The sequence below is a fragment of the Drosophila persimilis genome, unplaced genomic scaffold, assembly GCF_003286085.1.
Source record: "Drosophila persimilis strain 14011-0111.01,24,50 unplaced genomic scaffold, DperRS2 tig00000676-arrow-arrow-pilon, whole genome shotgun sequence".
Lineage (NCBI taxonomy): Eukaryota > Metazoa > Arthropoda > Insecta > Diptera > Drosophilidae > Drosophila > Drosophila persimilis.
In genome coordinates, this window is record NW_020825332.1 from 128,434 (window position 1) to 151,804 (window position 23,371).

The 23,371-nt window shown below is 45.1% G+C and overlaps 4 protein-coding genes across 5 annotated transcripts; 2 read left to right on the forward strand and 2 right to left on the reverse strand.

Moving 5' to 3' along the window:
- Positions 1–2,307: 2,307 nt before the first annotated feature.
- On the reverse strand, positions 2,308–3,744 carry LOC6601072 (odorant receptor 85c). The gene is made up of 5 exons (XM_026991571.1): positions 3,445–3,744; positions 3,187–3,385; positions 2,848–3,115; positions 2,587–2,788; positions 2,308–2,526 (listed from the first exon to the last, which is right to left on the reverse strand). The coding sequence occupies exons 1-5, from the start codon at positions 3,742–3,744 to the stop codon at positions 2,308–2,310; spliced, it is 1,188 nt and encodes a 395-aa protein (XP_026847372.1).
- A 642-nt stretch (positions 3,745–4,386) lies between these two features.
- On the reverse strand, positions 4,387–11,939 carry LOC6601071 (G-protein coupled receptor Mth). 2 transcript variants are annotated; one of them, XM_026991509.1, is made up of 9 exons: positions 6,725–6,738; positions 6,120–6,638; positions 5,898–6,054; positions 5,660–5,836; positions 5,313–5,576; positions 5,083–5,254; positions 4,821–5,015; positions 4,689–4,746; positions 4,387–4,410 (listed from the first exon to the last, which is right to left on the reverse strand). In XM_026991509.1, exons 2-8 carry the CDS (start codon positions 6,621–6,623, stop codon positions 4,689–4,691), a joined length of 1,527 nt encoding a protein of 508 aa, XP_026847310.1. In that variant the 5' UTR covers positions 6,624–6,638; positions 6,725–6,738; the 3' UTR covers positions 4,387–4,410. The 2 variants fall into 2 exon arrangements, 1 of the variants encoding a protein (XP_026847310.1); XR_003409060.1 differs by lacking the exons at positions 4,387–4,410; positions 4,689–4,746; positions 4,821–5,015; ... (4 more) ...; positions 6,120–6,638; positions 6,725–6,738 and adding exons at positions 9,725–10,320; positions 10,386–10,754; positions 10,841–11,277; positions 11,914–11,939.
- A 4,067-nt stretch (positions 11,940–16,006) lies between these two features.
- On the forward strand, positions 16,007–17,664 carry LOC113566329 (AT-rich binding protein-like). The gene is made up of 3 exons (XM_026991510.1): positions 16,007–16,505; positions 16,675–16,890; positions 17,532–17,664. The coding sequence occupies exons 1-3, from the start codon at positions 16,471–16,473 to the stop codon at positions 17,644–17,646; spliced, it is 366 nt and encodes a 121-aa protein (XP_026847311.1). The 5' UTR covers positions 16,007–16,470; the 3' UTR covers positions 17,647–17,664.
- Positions 17,575–22,466, forward strand: LOC6601070 (tyrosine-protein phosphatase non-receptor type 4). The gene is made up of 9 exons (XM_026991507.1): positions 17,575–18,034; positions 18,565–18,672; positions 18,753–18,845; positions 18,941–19,082; positions 19,182–20,043; positions 20,110–20,786; positions 20,848–21,472; positions 21,525–21,702; positions 21,772–22,466. Exons 1-9 carry the CDS (start codon positions 17,879–17,881, stop codon positions 21,859–21,861), a joined length of 2,931 nt encoding a protein of 976 aa, XP_026847308.1. The 5' UTR covers positions 17,575–17,878; the 3' UTR covers positions 21,862–22,466.
- Positions 22,467–23,371: the final 905 nt, after the last annotated feature.

Below are 23,371 nucleotides of genomic sequence, written 5' to 3' on the forward strand. Positions count from 1 at the left end.
GGGGTGTGTTACGGTGACAGTGAAGCCTCCATGGTATTCCCCTTTGACGGACGAGATCTTGAGAGTTCATCGAAAGACAGAAGAAACTGGTTTCGTTTAGCATTGAGCCCGCGCGACACAAGTGCCGGCTACGACACATGTACACACTCGCCTAAGTACAAAAGATTCAGTACAAAACAATTGGAGATACCCCCGAAGAGACAACAAGCGACGACGACTGTGTCTGTGGGTTGAGCGAGACATTAAAATCGCATTATAATCATCGGGCGAACCGAACGAACAGTCGGGCAGCGCAGGCATCCCAAGGCTCTTCGGGAGCTCTACGAGCTCGAAGATTTTGTGGCTTTGCAAAGTTTTTAAGGGGCGGATACCAAACACACACACAGACACAGACACCGACACAGATACACCATGCAGAAGAAGACCTTGAACGAGTGCAAACATTAAGAGGGGGAATGGGGATGGGTATGGGTATGGGTATGCGTGTTCCTCCGCATTCCACAGAAAGATCTTAAGTGCTTCAGAATTTCTCTTAATGAACAAACACAAAGTTCAGGCTCTGGCTCATAGAAGGCTCTGGATCACACAATACACACTGCCCACTGCGCATAGGCTACATTGCTTACAAGACACGACCCCGAGTTACCCGGCAGATAAACGCGTAACTTATCGTTTGCTTAGCCCCCGCTAATATGTTGATTGTAGAATGCCGTTCGCTGGCAGTCGCAGTAGTGATAGCGGTTCGAATTGCCTTTAGATTCAAAAACTAACGCTCGTTTCTTTAGCATTAAGAACCCCTGGCAACACTACGTCCTCCCACTCGAACTCTCGGGCGGCGCTCTCTTCCGATCTCTTAGCTTAACATACGGCTGTTAATGGATTTCAATGCATCAACCACTGTTAAATTCCATGAACGTTAAATTCATTACCGAAACTCTGTTAAGTAACATAATGTTAAGAGTCGTATGAATTTAAGAAAGCTAATGCTTTCCGATTTTACCAGCATCAAAATGTTTCATGTGTGTATAAAAGTAATAAAAAACTTCCGTCATATGAAACCGTTCTTGTGTGGCTGCTACTTCGATTTACAGAGGCAGCAGCTTTCCAAAAGCTTGCAAAAGCTCGCAGGTAATGTAACAGCAGAATGTAGAGGTCTTATGTAGAGTTTACATATATTTTGGTACATACGTACATCAGTGCTGTGCTGCCATTTTAGCATATTTTCGACTAGGTCTAGCATTTTTTAAAGAGGAATTGGTTATACAAGTTTCAAAATGTTTATATATGCTGATAAGCATTTTTTTATATAAAGTATCGGAGTATAGTTTTCTGTGCAATTCGTGATGGCCTTCTGCCAAAGCTCCAATGCTCTCCATTTGTGTCATGTGCTGCGTGGCAGAAAAAAAAAACCAATAATATTTCGCCTAATTTGTAGCTTATTTAGTTTTGGTCTTAGCCAGTTGTAGCATATTTTTTTCGAGTCCAGCTGGTATTGACTCTGATATCTTTTCTGACAGCCCTGTTCGTAGATTGTTGGTGCCTTTGTTGTGTTGTTGTAGAGGTAGACTTTATGTAAATAACAACAGATGGCGCTGCCTGGACAGCTGTAGAATTCATGTAAAAAGAACATCAAAGTGGGATTTTGGGGCCCTAACGAATATAATTTTCGAAATGTATTATTTTTTTGTTAAATAATTCTTTTATAAATAATGCAATGACACAATTCTATTAAACAATTTTATAGTAAATTTGTTAATTGATTATCCCATTTCCCTTAATTTTTGATTGTGTCCCGAAACAGTAGTATATTTAAGGATCTGAGGATTTAAGGCAAATATAATTTCTACATAGCCAGTTTATTTGATAAGTACTCAACGCTTTTCTGAAAATAATAACCTTTAAACGTTTGTAAAACTCTACCAATTGATTGAATCACCTTTCAATAGTTGATTATACACATTTCGAATCCATTTCAGGTTAAATTTATAATTCCAGCAGGAGTGGAAAAATACACCTTATAAGACTGTTTCAACCTCAAAGAAAAACACCGAAATGTGCGTGATATGGACTATGTGATACCCAGTGACTGGAAAATAGAAAATATACTTAAAAAACAAGGCAAAGATACTCTGGGTGGATATACCTTGTCATACCTCAAAGAAGTAAGTACCAAATAATAGTAATCATGTATGTAGTTATGTGGTAATGTGTGAGGACATCTAATAATCAAATTAATGTCCCAAATGGGGCTAAGTGATTCCCCACATGACGTCCATGTATTATATATTGGTATATTTTAAAAGCCATTTAATGGGCCCTGCCATACATGTGACGGAGCACTGTCACAATGGAGTACGACTTGCCCAGGATATTGGCAAAGCTCGTCAGGGTTAGGCCCATGAAACCGCCGGCGGTGAAGAGGAACGGTCGATCCGCATTGATCATGAAGATGAGGAGAGTCCTCTTGAACTGAGCATCGAATTCGTGCCAATTGCAGCCAAAGGCGGAAGTCGATAGGGTTTTGCTCTGGAAATAAGAAGAATAAACCCACCTGAAAGAATAGATATGTGTATCATGGGAGTGCACCTGCTCAAAGACCTCGTTGCCGAACCAGCAGTAGAGGAATATCTGACACATGACGCCGCCGAAGAGGAAGTAGATGAGCACCGAGCTCCCGGAACCATCGCCCACCATCGCCTGGAAGGCGGTCATGGCCACCACCAGAAGCGACGACACAAACTGGAACAAGACGGGCAGGCGGTATATCTGCTCCAGTCGCTGACGCAAGCTGCAAGTGAATACAATTTTTCTCATGAACTTGCAGCAAAAACAGATGGATGCCATTACTTGATCAAGACGCTGTGGTACTTCACAATCGAAACCATCCAGATGTTGGGATCCACTTGGCGCTGAAGCACATCAAAGGCCATGTTGAGAATCTTGAGGTGCATGCATATCTGATTCATAAACAGCATGTTGACGTTGTCGATGGTCGGGATCCCACACGATATCCAGATAATGCTCAGGCCCATGTACAGATACTGGACGATGGGTGGCAGGAAGTGGGGCATGTGGACGCGATAGGGGAACCGCTTTCCGGCCAAATTATCCGGCACTGCACCAAAAAGCCATAAAGTGCTTTAAAATGGACTGCGGACTAGACTGGAGTGGACTCCAATCACTTACCAATCAGAAGCATGACCATGGCGAGCGTGGAGGAAAACACCACCAGGGAGAAGTAAAAGAGACAAACTACCTTATTCTCCACTTCCAGCTGATGGAAGGTCTCCCTCTGCCCGGGGGATAGAACGCAGGTTCTAGTGAGGTGTTTCAGCGTGAAAACTATCCGCCTAATGTCCTCGTAGTAGTAGAATGTGTTGAGAACCTGATGGGGGACTTAATGGATGGGGATTACAGCAGAAGCAGGCTCCAGCAACTCCTTACCTTGAACCAATACCCCACGTGGGTCAATGTCATCACCATATTCTGTGTCATGATATCCACATTGTCCCAATTGAGCACCAGATCGTAGATCTCCAAAACCACATAGCAGAAGAGCAACGGCAGTACCACTCCACTGACGACAAGGAGGCGGATGCTCTCGGCCTTGGTCTCCGGCTTCAGTCCGAAGAGGGGAAGTCCCGTCAATTGAGCGAGCCAGACATTCAGCTCGATGGATCCGATGCGGCCCTCGTCCACATCTGAGGGTCTGATCCGCTGAGTGAGTTCGCGTAGCCTTTCCATTTCGCAATGGGCTTGGCTTTCGTCTGGTAGAATCCTTTTATAGGTCGTCGCGGACACAGCCCGACATTGCGTGAAGAAGGTCATGAGGTCATGAGGAATTATAGGGTTCTGCTCATGGGATGGGGAGACACCAAAAAGTGCAAGGGAAGGGGCTTTTCAGCTTTATTGGTACCTATTCTTGACCTGAAACCCTGATGTATTCTAAAATATAAATCGTTACAAATGTAAAGTTGCTTGTGGAGAATAAAGCCCAAAGGAGAGGCTTTCCATCTCATGTCTTCTGGATTTTTTATTTTTATAAAAAAAGGGTTTACAAATAGTTTATGAGATTTATGAGGCTTATGAGTATTGTTAAAATATGGTTACTTACTACTCGCACTTTTTGGAGTAGTTCTTATAAAAATACTATTATTTGAAGAGGGAACTTCACTTATGCGATTGTTATTTTTGATAAAAATCCTATCTCAACGATTATTAGTAAGTAGTTAATAGTCGATTATTACCCTTAAGTAAACTTTCCGAAGGGGTGGGTCTGATTCTTAAATTTGTGTAGAGGCCTGCGAGGATGAGTTATCTCGCGGTTGTTTAGCTGTTGATCTTCCATTTATATGGCGACTGGCCTGGAATTTCATGCTTACGACACTCCGTGTGCTCCTTGAAAGATTCCTAGGAGAGGAAACAATCGTTAGAGGTTTAGTAGAAATAGAAAGCAGGCAGTTCTCCACGTGCAACAAAATTCCAACAAGACAAAACGAAAATAAGCCACCAAAAACCATGCTAAAAACAGAGCAGAAAGCGGAGCCACGTGGTTAAATTGTTAAAGCTTCATATAGATAAGACCAGAAAAGAGAACCTTAACCATGCTAGAGATCTAATCAATAAGTTTAAGTAGTTAACCGACACCAAAGTACAACAAAAGGTACCAACAAAATCAATCGCTTTACCTACAACCGTTGCGTCTCTTCGAGCGATATCTCTTCCTCGGAAACTTCATCGTCATTCCTTAACGGAGATATTTTTGTGATGAAACCCGATTATTTTCCCGATCTATAAACAGCTGAGCACAGATCACTTACCTTTCTCTGAATAACCTCAAGACACTGCGCTTCATCACGAACAGGAAAAAGATGATGATGCCCGTCGACCAGTTTAAGTAGTCGGCGACCAGAAAGACATTCTTCCATATGTCGTCGTCCTGCACCAAGTATGAGAGTATCTCCAGGCTCCAGTTCAGGCCCATGATGACAAACAGTCGCAGAAAGAAGCTATATCTGTGATTGGGACAAGCGTAGACAGAGGATAGTTGATACCTGCAATAATCTGTGGTAGCATTCTTACGTCTGTTTGTCGGAGTTAAGTTTCTGCTTTCTCTCCTGGCGATCGACAATGCTCTGCAGTTCGCGTTTCACCGCAACAATACGGATGGCCGTGAGAATGAACATGGTCACATTGAAAATGATCACAATCAACATCGGTCCAAAGAAGTATAACATGGCCGACCAGTCTTGAGCTACATGAGGTACAAAACACTGTGAATCATCTGAGCCCCAAACCAATAGCGAACCCACTCTTTATCCAACAGTTGTAGAAGCCGACACCAGGCATCCAGGGCTCATTCTCAGGAATATCCTCCACCAGGTGATCCACCATATAAATGACGGCAGTGAGGACGGTTGCCATTCCCCAGGCATAGACGTTGTACACAAGGAACACGTACTTCGGCCGGTACCGATTCACGCGGCTCACACTACAGCTGAACGTGGAATGGAGATTCCAGCTGATAACACTCAGCCACAGGAAGTTGGCCATCACGAAATAGTAGCCAATGTAGCCTACAGCGGGAGCAGAGTTAATGTTCGATTACTTCGGAACTAACATACGATCCGATCCGATCCGATCCGATCCGTAAGAATACCTGATGGCTTGCAAATGGCATTTGTCAGCTCCCAGAGGTCCATCAATAAGAAAAGGTACCCCATGAATAGACAACTCAGACAGCAAACGAAGCACTTTCCATGGAGATTCCGCAGCTTTTTCAGTTTGAGATAGACGGTGATCGTGCAGGCGAGACACACGAGGGTAAGAATGATCACTGAGGATAGGAACATACATAAATGAGATCAAAGATCGGAGAGGATTGGGACAGTGCTCACCAACTGTTTTCCCCGTCTTGCTATTCGACTTAATCGAGCAGTTGTGGGCAACAATCCGGAATGACTCCGTCTCGCCCTCTCTGAAGTCATACGCCTGAAGGCAGTATTCCCGCTTGCTCATCGTTGCACTGTCGTATGGTCGAAAGAAAGACCCATTCTAAGGAAAACCACTCGCATTAGGCTTTGAAGGAAACGGGGTACGGGGGGTTGCGTGGTCCAAACCTCAAAGACTATGTACTGATCCTGCTGCTCTTGATCGTTGAGCGGGTACATATCATTGCAGGGGATCGGCAGATCGCTCTGAATGATGAACTCCTCCTGGAAGTGTCGTCTTGCCACCGTGCCATCGTCCAGGGTCACGTTCAAGTAGGGGTTCAGTCGGGTCAGATCCACCTCGATGCTGCCACTGCACTGCCCATTGGCCATTAACTTAGAGTGGTGGCAGCAGAGTCGGAGACACGGACGCAGCTGGCAGACGCAGCCTCGCAGATGTCTCTCCACCGGCTCCGTGCTGTCGTCCGGCAGTACCCTGTAGTCAAATTCAGCCGTAAGCTCGGCCGGAATGACCACACCCTGGTACAGATACGAACCATTGACCAGCCGCTGGCTCCCCGTCACGTTCACCGTGTCGAAGTAGTCACAGTCTGGAATGGTCTCGTTCTCAGTAGCAGCAAGAGTCGCTGTATTAAGCAGAGTGACACAAACAGCGCTCAATATCAGTAGCATTCTACTCTACAGAATCTGCGAGTGGAAAAAGAAAAGAGAAGATGTAGAGAATAATATACATATGTTTGTACATAATGCATGTACAGCAGCCAGAAAGATACCTCAAATGCTTGGTATACACAGGATGGTATCTCTTGCTACAATATTTGCTGGGTTTTATTTTTCGAATGAATTAAGTCTAGACCTCTGATCATCTTTGCTCACTTTGCATTCGGGATCGATTCGGATCAATACGAAATCTTACTTGCTGTAAGTATTTTGTGCAGTCCAGGAGATGCGTCTATTCGCTGTTTCGATGAACTCCAGACTGAAATGAGTAGAGCGAAGCGTTATAAGTAAAGTGCTTTTGCATGCGATGGGGTACATGCGTATGTATGCATTGTTTTCATGATCTTTTAACCAATTAATACCATTATCCATACAGCGTGAATCATTGTTAAAACAAGGTTATCGGGGCATTCCGCCTTCGTCTTTTGTTGTTGTTAAAATAATTAATATTATTATAGTCATAATATTATATTTTTTTTACCCGTTCCCATTTTGTTCCGAAAAAAAAAAAATATTTTTAATTTTTAATATGTAATGAATCTAATATGAATATGAATATTGAAAGTATATATGTATGTATTATGTCCCACAATTTAAGTTTTTTTGCATCAATTTTTTCCAATCTTGCCTTCCGTTCCTGCCCATATTGGGAATATTTTTGAGTTGTGTGGTCGAAATCCTGAACCTCAAGCGCAAACAAAATAAAAATGGATTACAAATTGCGTATTACACAAGGTAAAGACCTCTTACACACTTTTTGGAGTCTGATCCACGCCAGGAGAAAAAATCCGCCACATTCGCCGATAATTCGGTTTAACCTCAAAATCTCCAGTAGCTCTTTGAACATGTCGAGCCTCTCCGATATACATATGATTTTCTTGTATACGACTTTTTATTGGTTTTATTAATAATTTACTTACCTATTAGTAGAAATTTCTATTAAATGTGTGAAATATTGTATTTGCTCTGCACAATTCGACGAAAACAGTAGAAATGCCGGCGCGAGGAACGCTCGGTTCATATATTCATGTAGCATGGCTATGGACCGGCAGCGCACTTTCCTATTTCCACTTTCCTCTCATTTGCGAGAGTTTTGCGAAACTCTCGCATAAGGCACGTTTGTTGGCTTGCTGGGTAACATTTATAAAAAAAAGAATATCGCGTATACCAATAAAACGAAGACGGACGTTTTGAGTCTGTTGGGTCCCCTGAACGACAAAGAATGCTTATGTATATGTATTAGGAAGCCCGACAATGGAAAATACAGTTGTTGTCGTTGTACGGGAATTGCCGGCGGATAAAGGGTGATTCAGTTTCCGACATTTATTCAGACTTTTGATTAATTATAAACGGACGATGTTATTTTTCGATCCATTACATATATGTATATCCTCTGAGAACTAGGCGTCAAACAAGACGAACCAACGTCCGTCTCATACGTCTCAACGTCCAACCCTTTACTCATATAAATGGTTTATATTAAATTTTTTCACTTACTTTGTGTACTTTTTACATTTATTTATAGTTTTTTTTATTATTTTAAAATTCTTTACATCATTTAAATTGAAAGATAATTGAATGTTTTTTTTTTTTGCTCCAATGAGTTGGAGAAACCTTTATAACGAAACGCCTCCCTAAATGCAAAAATACAGTGCCACAGTGCCGCCGTATCAATTAAAGATTTACACATACTGTATGTACAAAGACCGCTGCAACGTACGCGAATATAGGGCGTTGAACCAATCTGCCATATACTTCCCGTAGTATAGGACTACAAAGCACAAAGGGAAATTATTTTCCTGCTCCAATGGAACGCGTCCGGGTTGACGGTTGGGTCAGAACTGAATGCTAAAGCCTGATCGCGTTATGCCCCTTACTGAGCGCTTGACTTCATTTTGAACTGGGTTCCCTCTGTAACTCTTCAAGTTTATTCCTTGCAAACTTGTTTCTGCAATGCGTACATACATACGTACATACATATGTATACACGAGATATACGTACACTACTGGGCAAGATAATAAGTACACGCTTATGAGCTTTTTTCACGTCCATACTACTTTTCTAATAAAAATAATTCAAAAATCAAATTTTAGTTTACTAACCTAAAATAGACTTTACAAATATTTATCATAAGCATTTTTCATTTCAAATATATATTTTATGATCGTTCAAACCTTAAAAACATAAACAAGGGCTGGCCAAATTAATAAGTACAGCAATTCTACAAAGCCAAAAACTAAAAGCGTGCAACAATTTTTTCACTTTTTTCTTTTAATCTATAATCTTTTACTAGTATCCTATATAGCCACACTTATTTTGGATGACTTCTTGGCATACCAGCAATAAGTTTGCGGCGAGTCTCCACTGGAATCTCATACCAAGTTTTATGCACAAATTCTCTATAATTCTGTTTCTTTTCGAAAAGTATTTTTACCTATTCGACGTTTCATGTCAACCCAAAGGTTTTCAAATGGGTTTAAGTCAGGAGACTGACTTAGCCAAGCCATAACGTTTACATTTTTTCCCGTAAACCAAGCCTTGACCAGCTGTGAGGTGTGCTTTGGGTCATTTTCTCAAGAGCATGTTTTGCTCAGCATAAGGTTGCATAAAGAATGTTCCCCACTTTAATTTTTGATTTAAATATTTGGCAAGACTGTAACCTTTCTAAATAGAAACAATTGGCATCCATACGTTTACAAAAATTCGAGCTATTCCATAACAAACTAGCACGACACCGATGTACTTATTTTTTTGGCCCGTAGTGTATGTATGTATGTACGAGGCGGAAAGGGAAGGCTGTCGCCCTGACCAGAAGCCCTGGTCACAGGGCTGATATGCAAAATACAATTAAAAACATTGCCATAGTAAGTCCCAGCTTCGACGCGTTTGCACACGTTGCACTTTTATTGGCCCATAGAAAAGCAAGCGCTTTCATTTACCCACCAACTTCAATTTGATATGTTCAGAAGCAAAACACTCTATCCCTGGATACGAAGTAATTTGAAAGCGGCAAAGAACCTTCATATCGTAAGGGAAACACACAAAATTATAATTTGTAAATAACGCTGAAGTCTTTATACCTTTTACAACATGCTGCATCGTGGTTAAATTGTTAAAGCTTCATATAGATAAGACCAGAAAAGAGAACCTTAACCATGCTAGAGATCTAATCAATAAGTTTAAGTAGTTAACCGACACCAAAGTACAACAAAAAGTACCTAAAACGGTTGCGTCTTTTCGAGTGAAAATGATCACAATCAACATCGGTCCAAAGAAGTATAACATGGCTGACCAGTCTTGAGCTACATGAGGTACAAAACACTGTGAATCATCTGAACCCCAGACCAATAGCGAACCCACTCTTTATCCAACAGTTGTAGAAGCCAACACCAGGCATCCAGGGCTCATTCTCAGGAATATCCTCCACAAGGTGATCCACCATATAAATGACGGCAGTGAGGACGGATGCCATTCCCCAGGCATAGACGTTGTACATAAGGAACACGTACTTCGGCCGGTACCGACTCACGGGGCTCACACTACATCTGAACGTGGAATGAAGATTCCAGCTGAAGACACTCAGCCACAGGAAATTGGCCATCACGAAATTTTCGTTGCACTGTCGTATGTTCGAAGGAAAGATCCATTCTAAGGAAAACCACTCGCATTAGGCTTTGCGGGAAACGGGGTACGGGGGGTTGCGTGGTCCAAACCTAAAAGACTATGTACTGATCCTACTCCTCTTGATCGTTGAGCGGGTACATATCATTGCAGGGGATCGGCAGATCGCTCTGAATGATGAACTCCTCCTGGAAGTGTCGTCTTGCCACCGTGCCATCGTCCAGGGTTACGTTCAAGTAGGGGTTCAGTTGGGTCAGATCCACCTCGATGCTGCCACTGCACTGCCCATTGGCCATTAACTGAGAGTGGTGGCAGCAGAGCCGGAAGCTCGGCCGGAATGACCACACCCTGGTAGAGATACGAACCATTGACCAGCCGCTGGCTCCCCGTCACGTTCATCGTGTCGAAGTAGTCACAGTATAGAATGGTCTCGTTCTCTGTAGCATTCTTCTCTAGAGAATCTGCGAGTGCAAAAAGAAAAGAGAAGATGTAGAGAATAATATACATATGTTTGTACATAATGCATGTAAAACAGCCAGAAAGATACCTCAAATATTTGGTACACACAGGATGGTATCTCTTGTTTTGCTACAATATTTGCTGGGTTTTATTTTTCGATCATCTTTGCTCACTTTGCATTCGGGATCGACTCGGATCAATACGAAATCTTACTTGCTGCAGAGCTATCAGTATTTTGTGCAGTCCAGGAGATGCGTCTATTCGCTTGTTCGATGAACTCCAGACGAGTACAGCGAAGTGTTATAAGTAAAGTGGATGGATAAATGGATAAATGTGGATAAAATAATCCTTTTTTATACCCGATATTAAAAATGAGTGTGTGGTTTGTGGTGAACGTGGATGTGGATGCATTGTTTTCATGCTCTTTTAACGAATTTATCCCATGTGAAGCATTATCCATACATCGTGAATCATAGTTAAAACAGGGCTATCGGGGCATCCAGCCTTCGTCTGTTGTTGCTGTTTCTATATATGTACATATAAAATAATTAATATTATAGCGAATTAATATTATCCGCTGAAATTTCAACGTAAATATACATATGTATATATGTATGTACATACATGCATGCACCGATAACAAACGAGGGGGAACGTGGTGAGTTGCTGCAGCGACCGCAACTCTACATTTATACCCGATACATAGTCAATATGGTTCCCCTCCGACAGAGGGCTCACATAATGCAGAGGCAAAAAATGAGTAAGCGACGTGGCCACGCCAAGTATGATCCGATCTGATTCAGATATGGTTTTCTTGTCTCTTGTCTCTTGTCTATTGTGGATGCCACAAAGAGGAAGAGGACGTGGCAAAATTTTGAAAAAGAGCTTGGTTCACTTCTGTGAGTGATATCACTCGAGTCTGGATACAAAATTTCGTTGCTCTGGCTCTTATAGTCTCTGAGAACTAGGCGTCAAACAAGACGGACGAACGGACAAACAGAACTGGCTCAATCGACTGGGCTATTGAAGATGATCAAGAATAAATATACTTTATGGGCTCCGAAACTCTTCCTTCTGGGTGTTACACAAATACATTTTATGCTCAGATCTAATATAACCCTTTACTCATATAAATGGTTTATATTACATTTGTTCACTTACGTTTTTTACTTTTTACATTTACTTATAATTTGTGTTTTTATTTTAAAATTCTTTATATTATTTAAATTGAAAGATAATTTAATGTTTGTAGAAAGCTCACTGCAGCCGACGCGACTATAGGGCGTTGAACCAATCTTTAATTCAAGTATATGTAGCTCGTATGCTGTATGCTCGTGCGATGCGGGGAAAAGGTTTTTTTTTAAATAAAACTTTTCCACTCCAAATATATTCTTATCAATATATTCCTTGTTGTCGGTGGCCATGGTACAATGATCGTACCAGCCAGGAAATTGAGGAGCTCCAAGCGCATCCCGTTGCCCTTACCAGTGGGACCGCGGATTTATCGATAAAATATACCGTCCGACCCTCAGAAATATACCGCCTCATTTTCAAAATATACCGTAAATATACCGTCGGCTCATTTTGGACCCCCAAAAATACCTAAAAGTATCAAAAATACCGTAAACGGTAACCCTTGCCCTTGAACAAAAATTAAAAATTTAATGCTTTCTTAATCAACAAATACCTTAACGCGTAATAAATATCGATAGAATTGATGTATGGACAGAGAACTTTAACCCATTGTCGACTAGTACGTATGTAAATACACACGAATATTAAGAAAAAATTGAATTTGTGCGCAGTGCAGGTGAAAGATATCGTGGAAATCTTGTTTGTAGGGGAAGAGGAAGGGTGAACCTACTAGGAGAACAAAATAATTGTTTTAAACGGCTTAACTCAAGTTGATAACATGTTTGAATAGAGGGTTGTTTAGTGGGTTAACTTCGTTTTTATCATTGGTATATTTACGGTATATATTGAAAATGAAAAGGTATATTTCTGAGGGTCAGACGGCATATTTTATTAATAAATCGGCAGTCACACTGATTAACCTAGTTGAGTTCGTTTCGGTTTGGTTTTCGTTTTTTGTCCGTTTTGAACCAAAAAAAAAAAGTAATTAAACAAATGCAATAATATTTTTTATTTGTGATTAGAAACAGTGTATTTTTGTTTGTTGTTTTTTTTTTATTACATGTTCACGCCGCTGGTGTGTATGTATGAGAGTGCGTTGGTGTTCTGTGTTGTGACCCTCGTCCCTTTCGCTGGTCGGTTTTGTGTAAAACATTTAACATTTTGTTTAAAAAAAAGGGAAATAATCACATGTAGATGCATGTTCTTGCATGCATCTGTTCATGGGTATAAATATATTCTTGTTGGTGAGAATTCAAGTGCAGCATAAACGCAGACACGAGACCCAGAACGATGAGGAGTTTTAGAGAGTGGGGGGTTTAAAAGTAAGAGACATCTTGTTGTTGTTTCTGCTTGTGTTGCTGGCTTATCTTTCGCCGCAGGCGGCTGCAGCAGGCAGCAGCATGTCTCTGCCCTTGTCTCCCCTTTCTGATAATTATTATTATAATTCCCTCTTCCTTTTGCACTCGCAAACGCATGCACACACACACTGTTGCAGGTCCCGCATATGCCGCCTACTCAGCGCAGCATCTTCCTGATTTGTGTGAGGGAGCAAGACAGAACGCAGAGTACATTAAAAGGCAGGTAAGGTAGTCCTAGGGAGCGTGGCTTCCGGCAAAGCAACCTATTGTAGTTGCGCGACAGAAAAGATGACTAATTACTATGCTACCCGGAGAAGTACCTTACCGGCCTTACCTTCTCTTGAATCTACATCCCACCAACACACGCATGGAGAAGAGCCTCAGCATAAGCAACAGAACGCAGTGCAATGAGGGAAGCGGCAAAAGGCCGCTGATCCGAGTGAGATGCCATGTGATGTGATGTGATGGTTCTCCCCCTTTCTTGTGTTCTGTCTTGTGCAATTAATCATTTATTGTGTGTTTACACATTCTTCAATTAGTGGCAGCCTCTAAGCCGCTCCCCTTCTGTAAGCCCCCCTTCTTTCTCTCGCTCTCTCTCTCACTAAGCACAACCGAAAGAGGAAAAGTAAAAGGAGTGCGAAGAATTAGAATAGCGTAAAGAGGTAGAAAGAGCGCAATCAGCTGCGAGCATGCACTGAGAGAAACTACTATGTATGGTATGATTGAAAGTGGAGGGAGGAGGCAATCAGCACAGAGAAATTAGTGTGAATTCTAGGTAAAAAGTGATTACGTTTATGTAAAATACGAGCTATCGTGTATACGAGTGTAAGTGTCGCCCGGGGCTGGGTCTGCGTCCGGATCCGTGCCTGTGCCTGGGACTACGAACGGGGGGCTGTGTGTGTGTGTGTTGCATGTGAAATATGAACACGAAAATAGCATAAGAAGAATGTTGAATGTTGAACAAACACACACGGGGTGTGCGCTGCGCACTTTCGATGGCAGCGACGGCCGGGGGCAGAAGCAATAAAAATTAAAAGGCAAACAACGATAAGCGGCCCCTCGGACTAAGCCCGTGGCCCCACACCCTTTTTTGCCTTCCATCCTAATATACGATGTGCACACATGGCAACCCTGACGCATAGCAGTACAAGAAAAACCAAACAAATGCATATATAGACGATAATTAATGCCGTTCCAATGTAATTGATGCGTCCCTGGCACGAGAGAAAATCAATCGAAAGAGCCCGTAATCCCCCTTTAGCTATCTATTCGCCGGCAGGGGCCAGAAGACCTAATGAAATTGTTCAATTTTAAAAGTAATTTCAGGGTTGTGCCACTACGCCACTGCTCCACTCCATTTCCCCATTTCCTCCTTCCCTCCGTCTCTCCTGGACCTCAGGACCACCTGGTCTGGAAGGGAATTCAATTTTGCTCTAATTTGACTTTGATGGGGGCTGCCGTTGCCAGGACAGGCCAGCGCTGAAAGCTTCTCCCTCCCCCCCTTCGAATAGACGGAAGATTGTAATTGAAATTGAGTGACATCTGCTGGTTGTCCTCCGGTACCCTTGGTGGGGGACACTCCCTCCTCCGCTTCTATGTTGCTTGCGGCTATCTTGCGGCTTTGCCGCGTCTCATATTTCGTTTCCTTAGAAGTTCAACGGCAGTCTGCGGTTTCCATTACCTCACCATCGATGAGGATGGGGATGGGGATGGGGATGGGCTTTGTGCCCATTGCCCTTGTCAACCAGCGAGATGAGTGTTGTTGTGCTTCGGGAGGGGATTGAGTAACCACGAGAGATAAGCCCTCAAAGGCGAAGCTTCAATCTCAAGTACTGCTGGAAAAGTGGTGGCTTGGCTAGATCTCGACTGGTTTGACCCGCGAGAGCTTTCCGTTGCGGCGGACAAAGAAAGAGAGAAGCGGAAGCTGCCCTCAATGAGAGCAGAATCAATGAATCCCAGTGCGGCAGAGTGACAGAGACAGACAGAAAGCAAGAGGAAGAGCAAGCGAAAGCAACATAAAACACACACATGCCCACACTCGCAAACAAAAGCCCTCGTACGTGTGCAAATATTTGCATGAATGATAATTTGAAGCCGAAAGTCGGTCAACGAACCGAAAGAGTCTTCCCCCACCACCCCCCTCCTCGTCGAAACAATGCATCCATAATCCCCCTGCCGCCAGAGCTCCCCTCTCTAGGTGTTGTCCATTTCGATTTCAGTTTCATAATGAAACCAAAAACGTAACTGAGAAGCGAGTGCTAGGTGGACGGACGGACTGACTGACTAACTGACAGTTCCCCTCCTCCCCCAATCGGACAGACAACCTGCACTGGCCATAAATAGAGGCTACAGTCCGACCACAATGGTTGATCGCGACGGCCTGGTCTGGTCTGGTGTGGCCCGGCCTGGCCTGGCCTGGTCCGGCCTATGGCTTCCGCACAAATATGGCACACAGCACCCACCGTTTGGCGGCAGTTGTTGTACGAATTCGAATACGAGTACAAGGTACGTTCCCGCGGGTCTGTCTGCCTGCTTGCCCCGTGTGGCTCACGTCTCCCGTCTCCCGTGGGCGTCACAGAATGACGCAACCTTTCATTTGTTTATTATAATAATAATCATATTTGTTGTACTTTTGCCAACCTGTTGACAGCCAAAAGAACTTATATTATATTATCGACCCCTGGGTGCTTCTATACCCCATTGCCCCCCCATTCGATGCCCTCTTCTCCGTAATGGAATGGTGATTATGTGTGCAGCGTGTGATGCCTTATGTGTGCCTTAAAAAATTTGCATGGCGGCATGTTTGCCCTAATGATTGCTACTGATAATGTGTCGGGGATCGGAGATAATGGCTCCAAATGGGCGAAAGAATGAGATAGAGATAAAGAAAGCCGCCTTGTGCTAGGATTTTAAGCCACATTTATTTATTGCCCATTTGTGATTCAGTTGTGGTTCAGTGCTTTGTGCCACGATATAAATTATACCCATGTCAATGATAAAGCCCACACTTTTCGACTGGTTCTAGTTCTAGGTTGTAGTTCTGCCTCTGCGTTTGCCCCTCATTCCCCCATCAGAATACCATATCCACGCCATCTAGTATTGACTCGAAAACAGCCCCGGAAGCAGTGTGTTTTTATAGAACAGACTACAAAAATATCGTATCTATTGATGGGAGGAATCCATCACGTCAAGACATTTCTTAGTTCTTGAGAACAAAGGATCGCAAATGTACAGTGAAGACTCTCTACTGAGCGGACACTTGTATGTATTCCCATATATTTAGAACGATTCGTAATTTGGCGGAGGGGCAAGAGAGGGAGGCTTACTGCTGTCCCGTCCGTCCTATCCCTCCGTTCGATCCCTGGACAGAGACCTAGAGAACTGACTCAAGGGAACGCTCGGCAGTTAACCACTTGGCGATAATTACCAGGCAACAACACCATAGAGAAGGCTATAAGGTGGAGAAGGGGGAACAAAGCTCTGTTTCCGATTTCTTTTTCCGTCATTTATCATTCGCGTCGGAGTACCCGCCCCAGAGAGAAGCACAACAAAAGCAGCAGCAGCAGCACCAGCAGCGTGCATTTAACCCAGTTAACAGAAAATACACAACAGAACCGAACCGAAGAGAACAGAAGAAGGTTAAAAGGTAAAAAGACGAAGACGAAGACAAACATAGCTACAATTCCATTGCTATATTCTACTATGGTAGACAGTATATTCGTATCTGTGGGTATTTTTGTAGCATTTAAGCCAATTACATGGTACATCAATCATTTGCAAAGACGGATTTTCAGCCAGAGTGTTTCTCTGTCCAGCCAGCAATGAATGTACCCCCCTCCACCCCATGTATCTGTATCTATGTACGGAGCTATGTTAGTTGTGTGTTGCGGTGCCTTATCTACGCGTTTGACAACAGTTATTCTTGGCCTGCTTACGACCCTCGAGTAAAAGCTGGAAGTGGAAAGGCACTCATAGGAAACGGTTGGTGGCAGGGAAGCGGACTGGCTGTTCTTCAAGAAACAATGAAGAATTAGTCACCCGTGCACTTGTCGCAAGTGTAAAGTGTCGTCTGTTCTACGTGGAAGTATGCCAGAGAGTGAGAGAGAGAACGAGAAAGAGAGAGAGAGGGAGAGGGAGAGCAGCGAAGATGGAGCTCTGGTTGGGGGCTTTGATTGTTGGTGACAGTAAAACAAACAAACAAAAGTATAGAGAAACGGAAGCAACTCGACAACTGTATGCCTTCATCAACTAAATTTCCTTCTCTTTTGTATCTCCCTGTCTTTGCAGAACACACGAACAACACCAACAACACCAGCAACAACCATCCAACAGTCAATCAGAGATCCATCCAAAAATAGAGCAGCAGGAAAAGGGAGGAGAGGAGAAGAGAGGAGCTTACTAAAAACAAACAAGCAAACAAACAAACAAACAGAAACATTCTTGCCAATTTATCGAATAAACAAGAAGCCGAGCCAGGAGAGGAACCCCAACAACAGCCACTGCCATAAGGATTCTCTCCCCTTCAATCAAAGCGCCATCCAAGCATTAGAAAAGAGACGTCAGTGATTCAGCAACCGGCAATCGGCGTAAACTAGCAACCTAAACCCCGGAGGACAGCATGGACGTGGTCGGACATGTTTGAGCGCTTCCGTTTGAGCAATTTGAGCAGGAACTTTCGTCTACGCGGAGGCAGCAGCGAACTGGCGCGCGACAAGAAGAACCAACAGCAACGGCAGCAATGCGTCACAGTCCTGTTCCTAGATGACATCACGCACACCTTTCGGCTCGAGGTGAGGCCATGTTTCAGGCGGCTCCAGGCCATCGCCATCGCCACCCCCATCCCCATCCCCATCCCCACCCACTATTCAGGGGATTCATTCGCTATGCGCATAATTATTAGCAAACACAAAGAAAGTTTTCTGTAATCATCATTCATTGGTTATTCATTTTTGTCGGTTTCATTTTTGGCATCTGCACTTGAGACGAGACTCACTTTCATTGTGTGGCAAGCACCTCACATCTCCATCTCCATCCCCGAGATCTTTCATTCCCCATGCGCCATCTCCCCTCAGATATAGACACGCACTTGTCCGCATCGTTTTCGCATCTCCATTCCGAGGTTTTCGTTTTCTCTTTCTCCAGTTGATGGTCTTTGGCGGCTAAAGACGCAAAATGAAGCCCCAAATGAAATCTGTCTATCAAATTGCAGCTAAATTCCAGTCATTTAATCACTGTAATTGTCTCTGAAAGACAATTAAAGTGGCTTCCACTTCCAGAGAAACCCATGCCACACTCTACTGTACACTTTCTTCCTTTTTAGAAACGTGCGAAAGGCTCTGAACTATTGGATCAGGTCTTTCAATATCTCGAGTTATCCGAAAGGGACTACTTTGGTCTATTATTTCCACAGAAGCCAGGGGATGTTGTGGTATGTATGAGACATGGAGTACACAGTACCCGTCTGTGTCTAAATATTCATTTAAATCTGAACTGTTCTTCACCTTGCAGAGATGGGTGGATGCCCAGAAGCAGTTCAAGAAACAATGCAGCAGCGTCTCGCTCGACAACGATGCCGTTCCATTATTAGAGTTTAGAGTTAAGGTAAGAGCCTGAGCCTGAGCCTGGGCCTCCTGATGATCCTGATGATCTCCAGAGTAGAGGTTACTACTATGCTATGCTACTCACTCCCTTTGCAGTTCTTTGTAAGCGATCCCAGCCGCTTGCAGGAGGAGTTCACACGCTACCAGTTCTATCTGCAGATCAAGCGAAACATTCTGCTGGGGAAGCTGCCATGCTCCAGCAACACCCAGTGCCTGCTTGCCAGCTACACGGTGCAGTGTGAGTGTGCCTGTGCCTGTGCCTTTACTCTATGCTCACTAAGATGTCCCCCATTCTGATCCTTCTTTTCCATTTCCATTTCCATATACATTTCTTTAGCGGAGCTGGGCGACTTCAATGCGGCAGAACATCAGGTGGGATACTTGAGTGGCCTTCAGCTGCTCTCGGAGCAGACACCAGAGGCAGAGCGGAAGGTGAGCGAGCTGCACAAGCTGCACCGGGGCCAGCTGCCAGCGGATGCCGAGTACAACTATCTGGAGCATGGCAAGCGGCTGGAGCTGTACGGGATTGATCTGCACAAGGCCACCGATTCGAGCGGCAAGGATCTGCAGCTGGGCGTGTCGGCTGTCGGGCTGCTGGTCTTCCAGCATGCGCTGCGGGTGAACACCTTCTCGTGGAGCAAGATGGTGAAGGTGTCCTTCAAGCGCAAGGACTTCTTCATTCAGCTGCGTCGTGAGCCAAGCGAGAACTACGACACGCTGCTGGGCTTCGGCATGATCAGCCACAAGCACGCCAAGGCCTTGTGGAAGTCGTGCGTGGAGCATCACAGCTTCTTCCGGCTGAAGCGGCCGCACCGCCTCTCGCGCTTCCTCAACATCAGCCTCGGCAGCAAGTTCTACTACTCGGGCCGCACGGAGCTCCAGGCGGTGCAGGAGTCAAAGCAGCGCGGCCGCATACACAAGGTATTTGTGCGGTCGCCCAGCAAAAGGCTGCTGGCCGGAGGAGGCGGCGGAGGGGCTGGTGCCACAAGCTCCTCGGGTGGCACCCCTCTCTTGCACAGCGGCGGCAGCGGTGGCTCCGAGAGCGCTGCCTCGCAGCACAATGGCAAACCGTCCGCATCCACCATTCTGACCATCACGAAGACGAGCCGTCCCCATGACAACAAGGTCACCTCCAAGGAGGCCGACTCCATGCCGCGCAAGGCTTGGGAGCAGCAGAGCGACGAATACGACATTCAGCTGTGAGTCCAGTGACCTTCGATCACGCCTGCAGGTCGGATTCTAACTTGTATCTTTTGTCTCTGCAGCGATGTTGGATTCATTGAGCAGTGCAGCCGACGCTTCGAGTCGCCGTCACCCATGCCGCCCGCCTACAGCTCGGGCCAGCACAGTCCCCTGCTGCTGCCCACCACCATTGCGGATGCAGTGGGGAGCCAGCCCGACAGCGGCAGCGATCTGATAACGATCCGCCTGCAGGCGGACGACCAGGGTCGCTACGGCTTCAATGTGAAGGGAGGCGTGGATCTCAGCCTGCCCGTGCAGGTGTCCAAGGTGGTGCCGCACACGCCCGCGGATCGCTGCACGCCACGTGTCTGCGAGGGCGACGAGGTGCTCATGATCAACGGCCGCGATGTCCACGGACTGCGACACGAGCAGGTGGTGTCCATGATCCGTGATTGCCGGCACCAGTCCAGCGGCGAGCTTTTGCTCACGGTGCGGCCCCAGCGCTCGGCTCCGCTGCTAATGGAGGAAGAGCCGCTGTACCAGTATGTGCCGGAGAGCGATGAGATCGGCTCGCACTCGAACCTGCTCGACGGCGACGCCCTGTTTACCCAGAGTCTGTTGCTGCTCAGCGATGGCCTGGCCTCTGGCGCCCTGCTCGCCCAGTACGAGGTGATGTACCGCAAGAATCCCGATCTGGCCATCACCGAAGCGCGCAAGGCGGCCAACGCGGCTAAGAATCGATACCGAGACATATCGCCATGTAAGCAGGAGCCTCCTCCAATCCCTTGTAGACCCATTTCTAATTGAATCCCCCATTCCAGACGACTGTACGAGAGTGTCGCTGGTGAACTCCCTGACCGGCGATTACATCAACGCCAACTACGTGAACATGGAGATACCGGGAGGAGCGGTCAACCGATATATTGCCACCCAGGGACCTCTGGCCAGCACCACAACGGACTTCTGGCGCATGGTGCAGCAGGAGAGCAGCCACCTGCTGGTGATGCTCACGACGGTGATGGAGGCGGGGCGCCAGAAGTGCCACCAGTACTGGCCCGTCACCGGCGAGGAGCTGCAGCTGGCCGACGGCTTCTCGGTGCGATGCCTCAGCGAGAAACCGGACGAGACGGGCAGCTTCGTCTTCCGCGAGTTTGTGCTTAAGGACAAGCACGAGCAGCGGCACATACATCACATGCAGTACCTGGCCTGGCCGGACCACTGTGTTCCCTCCGACCCCAATCTCTTCCTGGAGTTCACCGAAAGAGTGCGCGCCGCAAGGAACCGCACGCTGCTGCAGGAGATCGAAGAGAGCCTCAAGCAGGTGCGACTAATGGACGCAGATGCCGGCGACGACGAGAACGGAGGACTGATGAGGGAGCGTAAGTGTGCGGCCAGCAATGGAGCCACGCCAGAGGACGAGACCCCCGTCTCCACCAGTGTGCATCAGTGAGTAATCCTGTCGTTAGATGATTCCCAGAAAACTAATGCTTGTTTGCAGGTGCATCAGTGCCGCCAATCCTCCTGTGATTGTCCACTGCTCAGCGGGCATCGGACGCACTGGTGTGCTCATACTGATGGACACGGCGCTGGCCCTGATGGAGTCCCGTGAGCCCGTCTATCCCCTGGACATTGTGCGCACCATGCGCGACCAGCGCGCCTGCATGGTCCAGAATGTGGTAAGTGTATCCATAGACTGTCTCTCCTCCCAATCGAATAATAATGTGATTGCCGTGATTCCATTCCAGAGTCAATATCGATTCGTGTGCGAATGCATTTGCGCCGCGTATATGAAGATGTCGCGCAGCAGCGCGGCTATCCATGACGATGATGACTAGGGAAGTGCACTGCATCCCCGCAGAGTTGGAGTTGGACAATCTATCTATTTACTCAATCTACAATCTTCCGCTTAACATGCCCCGACTTCTTCTTTACTCTATACAACACACCCTACACCTAAATCTATCTTACTGTTAGTACCCGTAGACATATGATTAAAACTGATTGTATATCATTATTATTACCGACTCGATCGCGTCTCTATATATTGTATTATCCACTGCGAACATCCGTACATCGGTACATAAGATATCCAAAACGTATATGTATATGTATATCCCTCTCTACCACATGCCGCATGGATGCATGACGCATGGAAAACGATTCTAAATTTTACAAAACAACCACAAGATGGTGAACGAAGTGAACCAACTACCTATCGACGTATACAAACAAAGCGATATAGATGGCAAATTTATTTACACTCAACGCTACCGCAACACACGATTGCTGAACGAGAACAATACTACGCAAACCAGGAACAGAAACAGATAGAATATATACAAAAGATATACATATGTATATGATTGACAAAAAAAAGAGAAGAAAACTGTTAGTATTTTAGCACCAAATCAATTCGTAAATGTATTTATGGTAAAAAATTAAATAAAATATGTAATTCAAAAAATTTCTTGTATCATCGTTCAATCCCATCCGATTTGATCGAGGAGATCTTTCCGAGAACGGAGATATAGCGATTTAACTAAAAATCGATTACACACCCGCAATCAAAAGGCAGTATCCATAGTTTCACAGAATCCAGGACATTTTCCTGATTGCGCGATGATACGTATCGTGTCCTGATGACGGAGTTACGAGGATGGTTCGATGCATCGTGATTTAATTATTTGCAATGCCAAAAATAAGTAAAATAAATGCCAGATAAATGTGATATGATGTCCTTTTTCCGATGCCAGTTGGTTGGCAGGACTCTCCCGATCACAAAAAGGCATGCCACGCCCCGATCCGCCCATAAATAGTCGTGATATGGCGTACAGAAAAAACCAGTATTTTGATTACATGCAAATCCCAATCTTCGGAAGGCAATATCTCAGCTAAACAGGGCCAGATCGGCGAAGGACCTACCTTCCCAGGATCGTGGGGAGCCATCCTGTCGGTTGGCATCAAAATCTCGACCTCGAAAATGAGGCCGATTTTTGACAAATTCAATGATGTAACCATCATGATTTTTGGCGAAAATCGTGAGGACACGGATGTCCTTTTTTCTGATACCAATCGGTTGGCAGGACTCTCCCGATCACAAAAAGGCATGCCGCGCCCAGATCGGCCCATAAATAGCCGAGATATAGCCAAAGAAAAAATGCTAATTTAATCGGACGTCAAACGACGAAAACGAGGAAATTTCAGACCGAGGTACCAAGCCAACAGAAAATGCTAGAAAGCAACTGAGCTTTTGTTTGCCCCCAAAAGTATGCAGCAAAAATTTATGTTGCAAAAGTTACCTTCTGCTGATTTCTGTTCGCCTGGTACCCCGGTCTGAAATTTCCT